The 14,895-nt window shown below is 38.7% G+C and overlaps 1 protein-coding gene across 1 annotated transcript in view; it reads left to right on the top strand.

The window, feature by feature from the left end:
• The window catches only part of LOC139720928 (uncharacterized), a 77,533-nt gene that overhangs the window by 50,015 nt on the left and 12,623 nt on the right, over positions 1-14,895 (top strand). Inside the window, exons 25-34 of the mRNA XM_071632258.1 lie at positions 469-679; positions 1,484-1,568; positions 2,542-2,690; positions 3,535-3,713; positions 4,122-4,158; positions 6,942-6,980; positions 7,759-8,115; positions 9,324-9,446; positions 9,999-10,142; positions 12,952-13,068. Of these exons, the coding sequence (XP_071488359.1) occupies positions 469-679; positions 1,484-1,568; positions 2,542-2,690; positions 3,535-3,713; positions 4,122-4,158; positions 6,942-6,980; positions 7,759-8,115; positions 9,324-9,446; positions 9,999-10,142; positions 12,952-13,068 (1,441 nt within the window). The remainder of the gene's footprint in view (positions 1-468; positions 680-1,483; positions 1,569-2,541; positions 2,691-3,534; positions 3,714-4,121; positions 4,159-6,941; positions 6,981-7,758; positions 8,116-9,323; positions 9,447-9,998; positions 10,143-12,951; positions 13,069-14,895) is intronic.

Raw genomic sequence — 14,895 nt, 5'->3', positions numbered from 1 at the left:
TGAGCTAATTACGAATTGGCTTATTATGTCAAAGCTCACGAGTGCTCGCATTCAACGAATCACATCAGGCAGCGTCAAGATTAGCGTACAAGGCAACATGTAGAGTTTACGTAAGCACACAATTCCCTACTTTCGATAAAATCTGAATGCGCAGCCTTCCAGAATCTGCAAAGTAGACAGAGGTTTGTACATCTTTGGCACTGCTAGGTTCTAGTGAAATGTAGAAAAGATTAATTTTTATTAGCCCAATTTATCGATTGCTCAAGTCATAGTGCGCACCTGTGATTCCTGTCTGTCACAGTAATGCTTGGGAGAATTATTGGTTTGATGTTGATTTGAAAATAGACAGATGTCAGTGGATTTTTATGTCACAACATCATTATGTTGTGATGAACTGGATTATTTCACATGTCATTTACGACCTTTTGCATCAATCAAGTCCGTTCTTGCGTTTTGATCCGTACAGAGTACGCATGTCCCGATGGCTGGGAAGAGTTCAGAGGTAACTGCTACCGCTTCACTTCACTCAACCAAACCCTCAGGTGGAACGATGCCTCTCTCGCATGCGACGAAGAGGGCGCACATCTCGTGAGCATCAAGGACTCGGTAGAAATGAGCTACATCCACTATATGCTGACGTCATCTTGGTTTACAGGAAACGACGAAAAAACGTACATCGGCAAGTAACACATTATTCACTCATATTCTGCTGATTTGCAGTCGATACCCTTCGATATTATTACGCAAGTTCTTGTGCTTAATTTTCGGGTTTTCCTCTGATGTTTCTTTCAATAAATGAATTATTTTAACATCTGCTCTCTTTATCCAATTGAACATAATTTCTTAAAAACCTCGACTTCCCGTAAACACCTGTCTAAGTATGATCGAGACTAGTATTCGACGGGTTAAGAAGGATGGCCTTATGCGAACTTGCATTCAGCTCTTGTTGTAGAACTTTGATTGAGGTAAACATTGTACTCGAATTCGTTATACCTAATTTCCCTTCTTGAAGTGATGGAAGTGTTATCACCTCCAATATTGTTTAGTGGTAAGCTGTTATACAAATAATACATGCTTATGAGTGCGACGAACAGAATACTTCATGAGGTGAAAGATGAAATGATCTATTCTACAAGGGAGGGCCGAGTTGAATGGATCATTAATTTCATTTTGTACGGAATGGAATATTATTGCTCTCGGCGTGCGTGCAACGGAGCAAATCGCATGGATCCAAGACTGTTCGGTAAATGGAGCCACAATTGCACGAATTACTACGTGATGATAACATTGGACAGATGATCAATATCAAACAACCAATCAAATGACAAGGATTTATCAAGGTGCTGAATAGTCGCCTCAGGAGAACTAATGGAAGAATCCCACGCGGATACGCACAAAATAACGTTGATAATCACTGCATGAAATCGATGTAAAGGGTGGTTTAAAATGAATAATTATATATGTTGTGATTTGTGTTTTTCAGGTCTGACCGACGCGGCCAGAGAAGGTCACTTCCGTTGGATGGACGGCAGTCCGCTGAGCTATGCAGATTGGTTCTTCGATACAGTGTAAGTGTTAGGATATGAGAAATATGATATACAGTATATCTATCGATCTAATACACATATTGCAACTTCTTCGTCGACAGAGAGTTAGTGTAATAGGACATTGCCTTCTTAATGGTGCAAGGCATAATAAACTTCATAATTATAATATACAGTAGATCTATCGATCTAATGCAAACACTGCAAAATACTTCGATAGAGAGTTAATAGCGTGACAGGACACTCACTTTTTAATGATCTAGGATATGATAAAACTGGTCATGAGTGCAACGCACTTTTATTTCGCGCGTACTCATCTTGCGTTAGGACTGTGTGGACTGTGTGGAGATCAGCGAAACAAAAGGGACTATCAACATAGAGTGTAACGAACTTTTCCTCTCAGGTGATGTGATGGGCAAAACTACGCTTCATCACGTGATCAGCTCTGGACCAATCCTATTGCAACATTCTTAGTATGTGGAATATGAATAGTAAATAGATGGACAGATAGATAAAGACAAGGAGGATTGAGAGAAAGAGGGGAACAGGCCCATAACTAACAGTCCCCCAAATAAAAAAGAACAGGAAAAAATGAGGTGCGGAACCCCCATCCGTTACAAAATAAAAGCGGGCTTGAAGATTTTCTCTTTTTTTTTTTTGGGGGGGGGGGAGGGGCTTATCAGCCGATGAAACCAGGAAGTGGCACTGGAAACGAAAAGATTGCACGTGAGTTTTTGTGTTTGTGTTTGTGTTTGTGTTTGTGTTTGTGTGTGTTTTTTTTTTTTTTTTTTTTTTTGCTTGCCAGCAGATCAAACACGGAAGTGGTCAACTTTTTCTAAATCTATAGTAACGGGCCTGGAAAAGAACAAATGAATATAGGACAGTATCAACAGCATATATATATAATATATATATGTATAATATATGTATATATATATATATATGTATACATATTTAGTTATAAATCTTCGTGTCATCTCACTTTGTCACGTGACAGTTCACTGGACATGTCTCAACCGAACGGAGGCGAGCAGGAAGACTGCACGATGATCTACCAACAGAGTCTGCTGTCGTCCGCAAATTGGCACGACATCGCGTGCGCGTCGCTGCAGGCGAGGCAATACATCTGCAAACAAGGTGCAAAAGGTGAGCCTGAAATTCAGGACAAATAAACTTGATTGGCAAAGTTACTCTTTTTTCGTTTTATTTTCAAATTTAGAAAACTAACTCGGGCGATGCGCTATAATAAATTATGAGGACAGGACTCTCTGTCATACATTTTGGGAAGTCTTTTTCAATCAGCTTGTATATACAGCTTATCTCTGCTTTCTAATACACACACAAGTAGATACATGAACATTTATACTATATATATATATATATATATATATATATATATATATACATATATATATATATATACATACATATATATACATATATATAATATATATATACATATATATATATATATATATGTGTGTGTGTGTGTGTTTGTGCGTATGAGTGCGCCTGTGAATATAAAAACGAATATTGAGACATGATGTAAATGGCATACAGCCGCTAAACACACTCGAACACACACACACACACTCATCTGAGATCACACGCACGACTTAAATTTTTGAACATTGATAAACGATAAATGAAATGAAGACATTGAGCGAAAAAAAAGAAGAAATGCTAGGAAATCAAAGAATTCTCCTGGAAAACAATACAATTTATTTCCAGAACAGAGTGTTGTTTTTCAACAAAGTGAAACATACTGAAAAATGATTGTCGCATATCATCACTGGAAACCAATTCCATGGAAGTTCAGGAAATTTCACTACAAGAAATAAGTTCTTTAAAGAAATAAGAGTCATTTTTGGCGCTCTGGAATCTGAGAGTTAAACTAGAGGAGGACTAACGCCCACAGGGTTCCACAGTGACGTCACAGGGAAAACGGACGACTTGAGTGTGGTTTTGGCATGTCCCGGATGCAGACTAGGTGAACTTGTGTGGGTAGCCAGGCTGCGAAGAGCGGCGACGTCGAAGCTGGCTGCAGAGCTGGTGATCGGTGGCACAGACGACACGGGCCGGACGATTGCTGGGCTCGGAACCGTGGTGGGCAGTCTCGAAGGCATGGCTGGTGTCGGGATGAACGGGTGGCCGTCGACGGGAACGGAGGTGACGCCCGCGGCTGCAAGGAGAGTCGCTTCGCTGTGATGCGGTGTCGCGGCGAAGTTGTATGGGGGAAGTCCCGGTAGCATAGCCAAGTGAGAGCCTGTGACAAGTTGAGGGTAGGCGGCCATTGGCATGTATCCCATGTGATGTGGACTAGGGATACCGATCGGGTAGGCATATGGTGAGATGCCCGATGCACGAACTCGGCGGCGCGCCTGACGACGTCGGTAGTCTCCTCGGGCGAAGTCGTCGACATTTGCGGGATGGATGGCCCAAAAGTGACCTCTACCGTCTCCACTGCGGCCTGCCTTGATGAAGCACTCGTTGAGCGAGAGGTTGTGGCGTATGCTGTTTCGCCAGCTGCGCTCGTTGTCCTTGAAGAATGGAAAGCGCTTCATGATGTACTCGTAGATGTCGCAGAGCAGCAGCCGCTTCTCGGGCGAGTTGAGTATGGCCATGGCGATGAGAGCGATGTAGGAATGCGGTGGCTTCTTCGCCGATGTCGAGCCGTCATCGCTGGAAGAGGCCTCGGAACTGTTGCTCTCTGAAGGGCTAATGGGACTGACCGGGTGGCCGTCTGCTGCTGGTGACATCGGCATCGCCGCCTGCAGCTGCGGACGGGGCACTCTCCCGAACTCTGCCTGAGGTGCTAGTATCGGACTGGAACGGTGGGACGTACAGTCACTCTGAGCCAGATGATCAATGCTGAACAAGGTCATGATGGAAACTTAAGAGTTTTGAGTTATGTTACGAGAGATGTTGCAGAGAGAGCTGACGTTAAAAAGTGTGATCCGAACAACCTTGATGATCCTTATTTATACCCGAGAACCAGCCAGGTAGCCAAGGTAATCTCACGAACACTGATCCTTCAGCGATCCCACTGTTTCCCTGAAAAGAATGTAATCATCGATCATTGTCAGTCAACAATAGTAACACCAGTATTCTTACCCACTAGTAAGACCAATCAAGAAGTTTTCAAATAGGATCATTGCTTAATTGAGCTATGCATCGAAGAAGAAGCCCTACCTGTCAATCAGTGCGGAGGGTCAAGTCCATTGTCTTGGCAACCTATAGAATCGCGGAGTGATCGACGCGTGTCACGTGTGCACGTGGGAGGAGCTCAAAGTGTCCTCTATTGTTACTTGTTGGAGCGTCGCTCAATGAGCATCATCGTCTAGTCATTAAGTTGACTGACGTGTGATCACGCTTTTCACAGGCGTGGCTTGGATCAAACCCTTCTGTTCTTGGACCAAACTTGGACAAAAGTTTTCGAGTCATTTGGATTGAAGTCAAGCGTTTATCACGCTTGTCAGTCACGCCATATGAAGAGGCTGACCCCAATAGAAATCCGTCCTATTATGTTCTACTATGTCAAGTTCTGAGAATTTGATGGACAAATTGCAAATAAAAGAGGATACTTGAGTGTGAATTGTGTGACGTCCAGTGGCTTTATGGCTGTGGTCGTTGTTTTCACATCACGTCTGTATAACCTCAGACGATGTAATTAATCTTGACGGAGGGAGGCGGAAGCCAGGCAGCGAAAGTTTGGAGTTTGAGACAGGAATGATTTTATTTATTTATCCCTTTTTCTGCCTTAAATATTTTCCTTTATTTGTTTACTTTTGCTTTAAGTTTGTGGAAGTACTAATCTAACGAAGTGATATTCCTATTAGTGTATTAATTGATAATGATAAAATTTGATTCTTTGTCAAAGTTCATGTCACCTTACAAGCCATTGCCAAATGGCGCACTTACAAAAATGTCGTCAGGTAGAGGGAGAGAGAGAGAAAAAAAATACGCGTTTTAATCCAGTGATATGACCATCTTACTGCCTAATAAAGTTCTAGTCATGAAAACAAAACCACTTCCAAAGAAATAAATCTTTAAACTACACGAACAGCATTTTGAAACTGTGTTCGGTTTTTTTTTTCTTTATGGGGATATCTGACATATGAATTAATGGCAAAGTTTTCTTGGTTTTGTTCTTCTCAACCGTTTTGTTGTTGTTTTTTATATCACTTAGATACTAAACATGAACCCACCATGCGTGTATTTCTTATAGTATCTATGCTTTTTGAAGCGAAATAATCAATTTGAAAGCTTTACTTCAAACTAATGATTAATTCAATAATGTTCATTTGAAACGTCCTGAGGGATTAAGGATTTTGAGAAATATATTATCATTGTTTCTCATAAAACATAAATCTTAAAAGAAGACAAAGCAAAACAAAATTAATCAATGCAATCGTAAGCCATCTATGGTGGAAATTTGCTACCGTTTTTGACAAACAATATAGAATAATATAACAGCAAAATGTTTCTGCTCAGAATCTAAGAAGACATTGTTTCACCACAGCTGTAATAATAAAACTCCTTGAAAGACAAATCGTTTTAACGAATTTTCGCCCATATGGCTTTGTCAAGTTAATTTTACAAAGAACGTGAAGAACAGGGAGCCTGAAAATTTGTGTTTTCTTTAAATAGACTGTTGTTATTAGCAACATGATACATTTCTTGAGTTCGGTTTTGTATATATATATATATATATATATATATATATATATACACATGTATATATATATATGTATATATATATATATATATATATATATATATATATGTATGTATATATATATATATATACATATATATATAGATAGATAGATATAGATATAGATATATAGATATATATATATATACAGCCTGTATAACAAAAATAAAGCTTTCCATCTTCCATCACGCCGATAAATGCGAACATCTATCCACAGTGTACCCTTTCACCATAGATAGTTAGCTTCTTGTTATGTTCTACTTTAGCGGTACATTTCGAATTAACTCTTTACATTCACGTCAAATGTCTAACTTCTGGCCCCTTCGTATTTAACATTATGTTGTTCAAAAAAGAAACAAAATATTATTATTATTCCAATGTAGTATACTTGCATGGTTTTATGTTATTAAATGATAGATATAATTCTATGATAACTATGAATGATAGAGGCTTTGTATTGGGGAAAAAAAAACTTCTTACCATGAATCTGGGAACAAAAATCTATTACAAATGAGCGCATTGGCATGAGCCATGATTATCAGTTGATTTCATTTATCAGTTACCGCTTGAGAATTTCCATTTCCTTATTTCCACAAAATTTTTATTTTCCATTGCCCATTTGTCGATCACCGTTCACTCAGCAAATAAAATTTCTTTTTCTCGCACTCTTTCCTACACAGATCGCGTCACTCTGAGCATTGGTGATTTGATAATTGAAGGTAAGGTGAAAAGTAGCGTTTCTTCTGCTTTGTAAGAGCACATCGATTTTTTTTTCTTTTGATGTATGGTCTCGAGGAGTATCAAAATGTCGTTATAACGCACTGTGTGCGTTAGTCCGTTTGAAAATGTAATTTAACCGCATATCCGGGGCTAACGTCTTGGAATCTTATGAATTATATGTAACTATAACTGCAGCTACCTTATCAAAACATACAGAAGAGTTTATTGGTTGTTGTTAGATTGTTTTCACTACATTATAAACTAATTTGTGCTTTGCTAAGGTGTTTAATTAAATGGATTCAGGTACTAATAATAATTTCTTTATCGACATGTACATCGATACCAAAATATCTTGGCTCCGCGCTAACAGATGCATATTAGAAAATGAATACGATTCCGTTGAATTCCCCGACTCTGTTATCGCGGCTTAATTATCTTATATGGATATAGATATGAGATTAATTTTTCGTAGAATACCATGATGAAACTCTGCAAGAGCAAGATAGTGCTCTAACATTTATTTCCATGCATGATTGCGTAATTAAGAAACAATGGCCTTCTAATGAAGTATTTTGAAAACAGACGATCGTTGGTGAAATTCAATAGAGCAGTGATCCTTTACTGCTAACATCAGTATTCCATCAGTATGGTCATTATACAAAAACAGCAACAATAGCAATCCTTTAATGTGACGTTATACTCAACGAACTAGTCTCTTCTGATTTTACTTTAAACCAATGTGAATGTCTTTTTTTTTAATACAAATCATTGTTCTAGAGTGTCCACAAGAGAGTGTTCGTGTAGGCGATCTATGCCTCTGGCTCCGTGAGCACACTGGATCCCCACTCCCATCTACATCATGTCCACCCTTACCCGCTTCCCACACCCTTCACGTACGGCGCGTTCGAGCTACCGTAGGCCTCCTCTGGCCCGGCGGAGATGAGGAGTTCGGTGTCAGAATCAATCTACAGGGTGTGTACAGTGGGGAGAACGAAACTCTGCAGTCTCCTAGCAGCGGCGGCGCCTGGAACGGTCCATGTCACGTGATGACATACGTCGACGATGATTGGCAGGTAGTTAGCGAGTCGTGCTCACCGGAGTACAATGGGAGCGTGTGTTACCAAGTTGTGTCTGGTAAGTGATTGCTAATTGTGCAGTGGTTGTCTCTTCCTTTGCCCTTTACACCAGCTTTTTCTCTCATTAAACAAAGCAAGCGGATTAGCCGCGAGTGACAAAACTTTTTCCGCCTAATCCAACGAAACAGCTGGAACATTGTTCAAAGTTTTCATGACAATGCAAATGACCCACTTTATTGGCTCGTCTACAAGATTTGCTGTGCTGATCTCACTCAAGAAGCTGTCACATCATCCAATATCAAAAACTTCTCCTTCCTCTCCTAAAGCTTCACTGAGAATATCTTACGATTACGCCCAAAGATAAAAAAGGCCTCATTCGAGAAATAAATGTCTGAAACGTTCAACCTAGGATGACATTTGAAGAGCAGCAGATTTTCCTCTTCCATGTGAGGTACCCACATAGTACAAGCATGGTCTTTTGAGTGGGTACCTCCATTTTTTTTTCGCAGAATGTATAAATATGTTTGCATAGATTATGCCTCATATTGCAGTAACTACAGACATGAACATGTTATCCTTTGCTACCTGCGTATCATTCCACGAAATGCATGTCAAATTCCACGTTTTTCTTTATACATTTTGTTGCAAAAGTGAAAATAAGTTTGAATTAAATTGAATTGATAATTATTTCAGTTTCAGCTGAATGGTTGTTTTTGTGTGAACAATGACATAGAGAATGCGCATAAAATAAACCAGTGTCAAAGTAATCAGCAGCGTACTTGTTGATGTGGACATCCTGTAATTCAGCTACCTCACATCCCCAGAGAAATATTTGAACGAGGTAGTATGAGATTTATTATGTCTAAGTACTATGATTCGACGTCACCTTATTGGATGTGTGGCGCATTCATTTACTCAAACAAGGACTTCGCTAACAAATCATTAATATAAGTATTTTATAATTTTTCGTTAGTCGATTAGCTGTAAAAGTAGCGACCTTTTGTTTGTGACATCGCGAAATCTCCTCGTAAGTCTGGATAGCATTTCTCACCAAACAAGTTTGGCATGTGCATTTCATAGTATCAATGAACCGGAACTATGAATATTATACATATAATAATGTTCTGTCCGTAGATATCATTGTTTATCTGGTATAAGCAGCATTCATAGAAATGTGCAAGTGGACAACAAATAGATTTAAGACTTTCTTCATTAATTCTTCCATCGTGCTTTGCGCTTTTCACCCCTTTATCACGCATGAAACAGAAAGTTTGAGTTACTGTCCGGAAGATATGTTTGTGTGCCCCAACGGCGAGTGCATTCAATCCGTGTACGTGTGTGACGCGCACGCCGATTGCCTCGATGGCGCCGATGAGAGATCGTGCTCAAGTAAATATATCATATCTGTTTATTTCTCACTATTTGAATTTCCTTTCATAGACAATATCAAATTATGAGGGAAAAAATAAAAGAAAAAAGAAAGAAACTGGATGAGGATTTGCATTGTCGATGTGTTGGATTTCATTTAAAATTTAAAATACCGAGGGTTATTATTTTCTACTCTTTTCTCTTGCTTCCCATTGGTTCATAACCACCATGTGCCATCACTATGATATAGAAGGCCTACTACTACTATACTTCTACTACTACTACTACTACTACTACTACTACTACTACCACCACCACCACCTCCACTATTATTGTATTGACACCTTGTACAATACACTTGTCAATTACAAATTGATGCTTTCTGTTTTTTTATGAGCAAAAAGTGTGTGTGCTTGTGGTTGTGTATGGGGGGGGGGGGGCGATTTATCATTACTTGGGTAATACCAATTTCAAATCACAAAAATCATTCTGTATTCCTGCTACGTTGTTCCTAATACCGATATTCATAAATCTACGTATGTTTTTTTTTTTTTTTTTTTTTTGTTCAACTAGATTCTGTCAGTGGCACGGTGGAATCAGAAACAAGGAGCTGTTCCCCGTCAAGTTTTACGTGTGAGACGGGCGAATGTATCTCAGTCTCCTTCTACTGTGATTTCATCCAGCACTGCCCCGACGGCTCGGACGAGGCGGACTGCAGTGAGTAGATCCCAATCGTCAAGTTTACACCTCCTGAACAACTGGCGGAAGATACCGAGCCACTGTGGCTCACCCACGTGACGGGTTCCATGTCATTTTTTTCCTGCGACAAGCAAAACATAAATTCTACCCACAAGCATTACCCTAACCCTACTTCTAATCATCACATTGACCTAATACTAAAACCCTATCACAAACCTACTCCTAACCCTAAGTCCATGTACGAAATAAGAAGGGAGATATTGTGGTAGGAACAAATGTGTTAACGACAACAAATAGTCCGCGAACGGGTATCATGACATTTGCTCCTACGACACTTGCCCCAATGAAGTATCTGCACGCTGAGTCGAAAATATAAATTCTGCTCACGAACATGACTTTAGTCCTAATCCAAAACTTCACATCAAACTAAACCTAACCCTAACTTCTTTTAGAAAATTAGACCGGACCAGTTATTGCAGAAGCAAATGTGGTACCCCTCGAACTATAATTATGTTCACGTGGTACATCGTGCCATGTACCTGAAGATGCTGGAGAAGTGAAACAAGACGAAGAGAAAAAAAAAAACAAAAGGAAAAAAAAAGTAGAAAAGATGAAGACAAAGAAGAAGACAGAAGAATATAAAGAAAAAAGGAGGAAGAAGAATACTATTTTTAATTTTGTTTCAATTTAATTTGTGCATATTTTTTGCTTTCACTAACTAATGCAATCAACAAATGATATTTCAATGAAATACATAGTACGATTTCAACCGATTAAACAATATCGTGGAGACGGACCTGGTCACAAATATATAAATCAATAACAGGGAGGAACTAATGTTGGTATATTTGCAGAAGGATGAAGAAGATGCAAAACCCATGGCAGTAAATTTGGCTTTATGATCATGATGATACCGTTTAATGTCACCCCAACTGCCCCTCCCCAACAAGAAAAACAACATCGCAATAACGGCAAAATTAAATTCAAATAAAGAATATTATTAAAAAAAAAACCAACAAACTCTCCTGCAGAATGAAAACAGCTAGATATAAGTGCAATACAAATGCAAGTAGGACAGGTATTGGCTTTTATGATTTCAGATAAGATATTTTAGTTAATGCGATGTGTTGTGTATATATCAGGTTTGACGACAGAATCCAATTTCTCAGAAATATATTGTTTCACTACCATCATTTTAAGATGATGTTTTCATTCATGCTGTCACGAACGAATGACCAAATCGCTCAATATTCGTCACACACTTCTCCAATATAGCATCTTATTGCACGTATAATCTGTGTGGATGCCCCAGCATATATACAGAGATATTCTTACCTATCATTGCTGTTGACAGCTTAAACAGAGAATGATAGTGCCATGGACTTCCATCTTTTAACATTTAGACAATGGCATGATAAATTCAATGGCTATACCTAATCGCTGGACAAGCCATAATCAAGGCAATTTCATCATAACACGACGTAATTGCTGCTTTTCAGTACCAAAGGGAAACTGTCCGTTGCAGAGGTGTCAGTCGTGTCAAGGGTCAGTCAATCAAAATAAGACAAAGAAATGGTGAGGGCTATTCATTCAAGCTTTGGTAGGAGAATCGCGTTTTCAAAATGGCGGATTAAGAGCGTTTTCAATGGCCACGGTTGTGCGCGCTGAAAAGACCAAAAGCAGTCCAGGTGCTGGTATGTCAATTAGGGGGTAATTAGGCATTCTATGCCGGGTGATGATTACTTGATCGTTGTAGTGAGAAAATCATCACGCGCTTTGTTACCAGCTGACTGATTAGACGGATAGATCTCGTTTTTATGGAAAGTGAATTTCTCTTGGGAGTTCTTAGTGCAGGGATGATTGATAGGAAACACTGAATAGCAACGTTGTTCCGTCAATGCATGTTGCCATCACTGTTTGTCCGGTGTAAAAGCATCAGCTCTTAATCTATATGTGGACCCTTTTTTTCTCTTTTTTTTTCACCCAAAGATAGTCCGAAATGTAAAGTTGCTTTCATATTATAGAGCCTTTTCAGTAATTATGGCAATGCCTTATTTTCAAAGCTTAACAGGCGTCTCGATCGTTTCATTTTCTTTGTATTCTTTTTTAAGTATAGATTGAATTTATCATGGCTTATATAACTCATTAACTATATAACATTAATTATAACTCATTAATTAACTTGAATAATTTATCACATTATTTAGTGCCTGGCGATAACCACGAAAAATGCAACTGAGCATTCTGATCTGGAAGAAAGAGAAGGACGTTAAAAGTTGGAGAAAGACGAAAGGAGGCATGGAAATTTGTTGTTATCCTGGATGAAACATAACATGTCGAATAAGAATTAACCAAATATCAAACGAAAAAAAAAAGATACTTAGACAATTCGGCGTTTAGCTCTCTTTAAAGGGAGCTATGATGTGTCATAGAATTCGTATCTTTATAAATATGTTCTTGCTCTGAATCAAATTAAGTGATTATAAAGAAGGCAATGATACAAGATTAAGAGCTGAACTCCTCACATATAGCAGGGCCGACGCAGCCGTGGGGGCCGTGGGGGCTCGGGCCCCCACACTTTTTGTGCACCATACAAAGGAATACATAAGGTGTCATCACTTTGTTGGCTCATGAAACCCGGAAGTGGGCCCCCACACTTTTGAAAACACTGCGCCGTTCCTGTGTAATGAGCGTTGTATAGTAATCTTTGCATAAACATGCTATCATGACGGTGTTACATTCAAATATCGCGTATTGCTCTTCGCGTTTTCCTACTCCATCCATCACATTTTGTCGCATGTGAGACTATCTGTTTTTGTTCATATAGGCTATCCGTCGTGCGAGGAAGACGAATTCGAGTGCGCCAACGGGCAGTGCATCCCCATCGAGAAGCAGTGCGACATCGTCCAGGACTGCGTGGACGGCAGTGACGAAGATCGATGTCGTGAGTCTCGTTTGCATGCCATGATAATCTGTATAAGAAAATAATATCAACGGTGCCTTTTAAAAGATAGCGAGAAAGACGGCAGCATCGGTGCATGGCGACTATGGCAATAAATCAGACAGGAGGGGTAATGCGTATTAGGCGATGATAGTGAACAAAGATTATTTACAAATTATATATATTAACCAGAGACTTGGTGTTAGAAAACACAATGACTGCCATGCGTATTAAGATTTTGCTTTGTTCGTCTTTCCCTAATTCTCTTGTTTGAATCATTATCACTGTGTGTGTTAATTCTTCTTCTTGCCCTTCTTTTCATTTACATTATCATGGATTATTATTGTAACTATTTATATTAATACCAGGTACAAACACGAGAGACATATGGAAAGAATTCACAGTATTGATGCAAATTTTAGTCCGATATGATTGATTGTTATATTGGCATCATCATCATCACCACCACCACCACCACCATCATCGTCATTATCATTAGTGTCGTCATCATAACCATCATCATTATCACTATCATCATCATCATGGATGGCGGCACGTTTTCAAAAGTTGGGGGGGGGGGGACTTCAGACTTCTGGCGCCATCACATCCGGGTTTCACCTGACTAACAACCAACAACAAAAAAGTCATTATCATCGCCATCATCATCATCACCATCATCACCATCATCACCATCATCACCATCATCATCATCATCATCATCACTATATCGCTCAATATAAACAAGACTTATTACATGGTTTTTAGTAATACAATAAAGTTTCTTCCAGGTTCAGTATTAGTTAATGGTTTGCAGTTAAATCAAATAGATTCAACAAAATTTTTAGGTATTTATATTGATAATAATCTTTCTTGGAAGGTTCATGTTGATTATTTATGTAAGTTGTTGTGTAAAAACGTCGGAGTTATTCACAAATTGAAGTACCTCTTCCCCAAGCCAATATTGCATTCTCTCTATTCAACTCTATTATTACCTTACTTAAATTACAGAATATTGGCCTGGGGGAATTGCTCCAAGACTAAAATCGATTCGTTATTTTTAATTCAGAAAAAGGCTTTGCGGATTATAAATCGTGCAATTTTTTTGATCATACAAATGAATTGTTTGTTTCCAGGAAATTACTAAAAGTTTCTGATTTGTATTTGTATCACGTTGGAATTTTTATGTATAAGTTGAGCATTGGCGATCTTCCTTGTTTATTTTCCTCAATGTTTGTTAAAAAACAATGAAATCCATAATTACCCGACAAGACACAGTAGATCATATCACTTTTCCCCCGTTCGTACAGTTTTAGCCCTTAAGACCATGACGATTACTTCTACCGGCCCTTCTTTCTGGAATGAGTTAGATTCTGTTCGGCTGCAATCAAGTTCTCTAAGTTCCTTTAAGCAAAATCTAAAAGCTAATCTTTTAAAATCCTATGCTTAGTTACTTGCCGTGATCATTTGATATATCTGTCCTTATTCGCAATGATGCCTCGCTCGGGTGACTACATTTGACCATATTTGTTTGACCAATATTGCAATTTTATGGAGCATTGAATCCCTGAGTTTTTACCTTGAACATTATAAACTATTTTGCACATTTCGTAGATTTTATAATCTCGACATACTGATTTTCGCTTGTGTTTCGTCATCTTTAGTAATTAGCATGTTGTACTAAACGCTTATATCATTTCTTTGGAACCTACATCCTACAAGCATTGCTTTTTAGTAGTTTCCTCATATTTACACATCATTATATTACATGTCCTTATACATTTGTGAAATTAGGTCTAAAATTGACTGTTGTGTTATATATATTTTACTCCG

Source organism: Diadema antillarum, unplaced genomic scaffold, assembly GCF_040938485.1.
Source record: "Diadema antillarum isolate AM-2024a unplaced genomic scaffold, OU_Dant_1.0 scf00000135, whole genome shotgun sequence".
Taxonomy (NCBI): Eukaryota; Metazoa; Echinodermata; class Echinoidea; order Diadematoida; family Diadematidae; genus Diadema; species Diadema antillarum.
Note: the sequence above shows the minus strand (reverse complement) of the source record. Positions and strands in the feature narration are given on the sequence as shown.